Genomic DNA, 5,154 nt, shown 5'->3' on the forward strand with positions numbered 1-5,154 from the left:
TAAAATGTTCAACTTTTATATCGAAGGATTGAAAATTTAAAACAAGATTCCACGTAAGTAATTAATTCTGTTACCAAAGAATCTAAAAAATACATAAGCACAGCTTATTTTTATACTCATTTTTAAGTTCGAATTTGGACGAAATTACATGTTAAAAAACCTAGAATAACTTTTTTATTTATTTTGTTGTGATTGTATAATATTACTCGTGGGTACTTGAAACTTCTAAAGTATAATATTATATACCTATGATAGTATCACGGTTTGTTGTTGATGTATAACGCATTATAAGTACCTACCTAATGGATATTGTGATATTCCTGTGTATATATTATAGCTAAATTTTTTTTTAATACCATAGATATAAGTATATAATATGTCTTATACCTAGACTGACATCCCGTCTCCGCTCAGAATCGTTTTTCTTATACGGTGATATTATATCATTGAATTCAAATTTAATACTATCCATTATACAGTGACCCACTTGTAACCCACTGTACAGCACAGCGACATCCACTTACCCACCTTTTTTAATTTTTTTTTTGCAATTTAATTTATAATCCGTATATGATATTGGAATGGTGCACCATGAATGCTAGAAATAATTTTTCTCAATACATTAATTCAAAGTCAAAATACTTCAGATGAGGAATGATTTTTGAAAATAATTTTTAGATTATAAATGCAATTCAATTTTTTTGAAAATTTTATAAAATTATTAATGTGATTCAATCTTTTTGAAAAATATTTCAATTATTAATGCAATTCAATTTTAATTATTATTGTAATTTATTATTAATGCAACATTCCCTTAAATATTTTAATCATTAATATAGGTATCATATTTTCCATTTAAGTACAACCCCGATGTGGAATATGTTAGAATGTTCATTTTTACATTAAACATTTTTGATTTTAATTATTTATAAGTCCCCCTCATAGTATCATAGTGTAAAATCATTTTGAAAGATGTTTGGATTTTAATGGAACAATTCTACTCAAAGTCGTTTTTATAGCGATTTAAAAATACATAGGAACTGGTATGTTTGTTTCCGGCTTGTAAAAAAAAACAGGTTAGTAGCAAATTCGTAACAAATTATTGATGTATGATTTCACTGATTTTAAGTTTTAGTACTTAATTATGGACATCAATTTGACCACTACATTCAGACGATCACTATTTTCACTAGAAATTAAACGTGTGTTTTTAATACATAATATATTTAATAATCAATAATTCTATTAAATTGTAATATCGATGTAAAATCAGTGGTAAAAAAATAGAAAAACAGGTGAAATAATTTACATAACACGAGGGCCAATAATATTATGAAATTATCATATTCAAATTTTGTATGATAATAATTAAACAAATTGTGTTGTATTCCAGGTACTTAGAAAATAATAAAATCAGGGATATCGAACCGAAATAATTTACTCATCTTACAGAGTTAATGTCCTTGTGAGTTGTAATATACATAATATAAACACTTTCAAATACATAGGCATTATTAATTAATTATAATCCAGAATGCTACCATAATTTAAGAATGTTGAAATACAATGAAATAAGTAATTTGAAAAATGGTGCCTTTCAAAGCTTCAGAAATTGTAAGAATATTAATTAACAAATAAGATTGTAGTTTTATGTTTATTTATTTAATATTATTGCCTATACATTATCTATATAATAAATTATTTAATTATTAGATCATTGGTTGGAAATAAAATTGAAAACATCAAAACTGGGGTTTTTAATAACTACAATAAATTAATTTATCAAATACCCACAGATTTTTAACAAACATAGAAAAGTATTATTGATTTTTTTTCAAAAATTGATTTTATACAGATTTCCTTATTAAATATAGATTTATCAACAATTGTAGATTTAATATTAATTTTTTATCAAAAATTGATTTAATACAGATTTTTATTAAATATACAATTTTTTTATTAAATATTGATTTTTCAATATTATTTTTTTTTGTTTTATTGTTGTAGGTAATATGGATTTTTTTTTCTAATAAAGATTTTTTATTAAATATTAATTTGTATTATTACTTTTTTTTAATTTATATTTAGATGTTTTTTTTTGTTTAGTTTTATTCAATCAAGATTTTTTATTGAATAGGTACAGGTTTCTTATCAAATATAAAATTTTATTAATGTTTTTTTATTTAATATAGATTATTTAATAAGATATTATTAAATAATCCTTATAGACAAAAATAAACAATGCAATTTTAATAAAAATTTAATTCTTAAAAAAGCATAAAATTAGGATCTCATAAAAATCTAATTTGGATAAAATTCAATTTTAATAACAATAAATCTTTAGACAAAAAAATAAAAAATGTAACTTGTTTAAAAAATCTAAATAAAAAAAAAACTAAAATCTATTCTTTGTAAAAAAGTTAATTTCGATAAGCAATGTTTAAGCATAATGATAAGCATTAATGATAAGCAAAATTGAAATTCGTAGCCAAAAAGAGGGGCTGCGTGAAATTGGCCCCCTTGTCTTATATTTTTGTAGTGGACAGGTATTATTTACCCATCTTACAAAGTTAAAAACTTTATGAGTTATAATATACATAATATAAATGCTTTTAAAGACATAGACATTATTAATTAATTATAATCCAGAATGTAAACATATTTTTAGACGCTTGGACTACAATGAAATAAGTAATTTGAAAAATGGTGTATTTGCAAACCTTTCGAAGCTTCAGAAATTGTAAGAATATTGATTAACAAATAAGCTAATGGTTATATTATGTTTATTTATATAATATTATCACCTATACATTATTTATGTAATACATTATTTAATTGTTAGATCATTGGAGAGAAATAAAATTGAAAACATCGAGACTGGGGTTTTTAATAACTTATCGAGTTTGGAGATCTTAACCTTGTATCACAACGAAATCCATAAGCTCGATTTGGAAATTTTTAAGGGACTTATAAAACTGGATACACTGTAAGTATTAAACACTTTTATCATGTGATCGTATTGTATAAGCGAGTGAAAATCACATTTTATATTTTATAAATAGGGATTTAAGCCACAATCTGATAAGAAACATTCCACCTGGGATATTCAGTTCATTAACGTCGTTGAGTCTTTTGTAAGTCAGCATGAACTGCCTAAAATATTTATATTTTTAATGTATAATAATAATTGTTATACTTTCATTTTTTGAATTATATATTTGTCTAAACAATTGTCTTTTAAAGACATAGACATTATTATTTAATTATAATCCAGAATGTAAACATATTTTTAGAACGTTGGACTACAATGAAATAAGTAATTTGAAAAATGGTGTATTTGCAAACCTTCCAGAGCTTCAGACATTGTAAGAATATTAATTAACAAATAAGATTGTAGTTATATGTTTATTTATATAATATTATTACCTATACATTATCTATATAATAAATTATTTAATTATTAGATCATTGGTTGGAAATAAAATTGAAAACATCAAAACTGGGGTTTTTAATAACTACAATGATATTAATTTATCAAGTACCCATATATTTTTAATTAAACACAAATTTTTATTAAATGTAAATTTAATATTGATTTTTTATTAAAAATTGATTTAATACAGATTTTTTTATCAGCATAGATTATTTATTAACACAGATTTTTAACAACTGAAAATTATTATTGATTTTTCATCAAAAATTGATTTAATACAGATTTTCTTATTAAATATAGATTTATCAGTACTGTAGATTTAATATGATTTTATAGATTTTTTATCATATACATATAGATTAATATATTTATATAATTATATATATATATCAATATAATATATTTTTTTTTTTAAGCTATTGCATAGCTTTTATCGCGGGCTTGGCGTGGTGACTGAAAAAACATTTTTCGTAACGAAAAAGCGTGACCGTAAAATGTTATTATTATTTTCGTTATTTACAGTCTAACTAGTTGCTAAGCAAAAAAGTCTCAAATAAAATATTTCCGTACGGTGTTTATCTACCATTATCAAAAAAAAAACTTGAATTAATGTCATACAAAAATAAATATAGTCATAATAATAATACATAGCTACAAAATTGCTATGCAATAGCTTTACCGCGGCAGTCCCCGAGACTTACCTGCTTTTTTTGTTAAGTTTTGTTTTATTCAATCAAGATTTTTTATTGAATAGGTACAGGTTTCTTATCAAATATAAATTTTTATTAATATTTTTTTATTTAATATAGATTTTTTAATTTGATATATTTTAATAATCCATATAGACAAAAATAAACAATACAACTTTAATAAAAATCTAATTCTTAAAAAAGCCTTAAATTAGGATCTCCTAAAAATCTAATTTGAATAAAATTCAATTTTAATAAAAATAAATCTTTGGACAAAAAAATTAAAAAAAGCGGGTAAGTGGATGTCCCTCTGCTGTAAAGTAGATTACAATTGGGTCATTGTATAATGGTTGTATATTAGACTTGAATTCAATGATATAATATCATTGTATAAGAAAAACGATTCTGAGCGGAGAAGGTTTGTCAGTCTGGATATTTTATATAATTTTATTTATTAGTATATTTTATATTTTATTGTTTTATTAATTTATTATTATTTTTTTTATATTTTTATTTTTAATAATATTTAGGATTATTTTACAGGATTTATGTTTTATATATCAATATTTTGTTATGATTTCAATAATCAATGTTAAGAAAAACAGAATTTACTGATTTATTCATGTATTAATTATTTTAGAAATTGTTTAAAGTTGTAATTATTTTAGTGAAGCTGTAGTGACAACGATACCTGTTCGTTGGGTGCTAATTTTCGTAATTGTCTAAGAAAGTTGATGCCATGTTTTGTAGATATATGGCTAGAAATGATTTTTTCTGTTCTGGAGTCAGACTATTAATGCTACTGCCTTTATTATATTTTTGAATAAATGAATCTATGTTTTCATGAATAGCGCCCGAAAATTTGGTTGGTTTGTGAAATGGTTTTCTATCGAACGTCATATTGGTTTGCTTTTGATTTTTTATAGAATTAAGTCATACATATGTTTCATTAAAAAATAAGAAACAGGTGTATTCCAAAATTTGTATTAATTGTATTCATTTTGTAAAATTTGTTCTGTTAATGCGTTTAAT

At 22.6% G+C, this 5,154-nt stretch overlaps 1 protein-coding gene across 2 annotated transcripts in view; it reads left to right on the forward strand.

Annotated features, from left to right (window-relative positions):
• The first annotated feature begins 1,442 nt into the window (after positions 1-1,442).
• Positions 1,443-5,154, forward strand: part of LOC100576071 (leucine-rich repeat-containing protein 15) — a 27,958-nt gene continuing 24,246 nt past the window's right edge. For both annotated transcript variants that reach the window (XM_029492123.1, XM_029492124.1), the window contains exons 1-5: positions 1,443-1,465; positions 2,669-2,740; positions 2,843-2,986; positions 3,063-3,134; positions 3,294-3,365. In XM_029492123.1, the coding sequence (XP_029347983.1) occupies positions 1,458-1,465; positions 2,669-2,740; positions 2,843-2,986; positions 3,063-3,134; positions 3,294-3,365 (368 nt within the window). In that variant the 5' untranslated portion in view covers positions 1,443-1,457. The remainder of the gene's footprint in view (positions 1,466-2,668; positions 2,741-2,842; positions 2,987-3,062; positions 3,135-3,293; positions 3,366-5,154) is intronic.

Source organism: Acyrthosiphon pisum, unplaced genomic scaffold, assembly GCF_005508785.2.
Source record: "Acyrthosiphon pisum isolate AL4f unplaced genomic scaffold, pea_aphid_22Mar2018_4r6ur Scaffold_20910;HRSCAF=22513, whole genome shotgun sequence".
NCBI lineage: Eukaryota > Metazoa > Arthropoda > Insecta > Hemiptera > Aphididae > Acyrthosiphon > Acyrthosiphon pisum.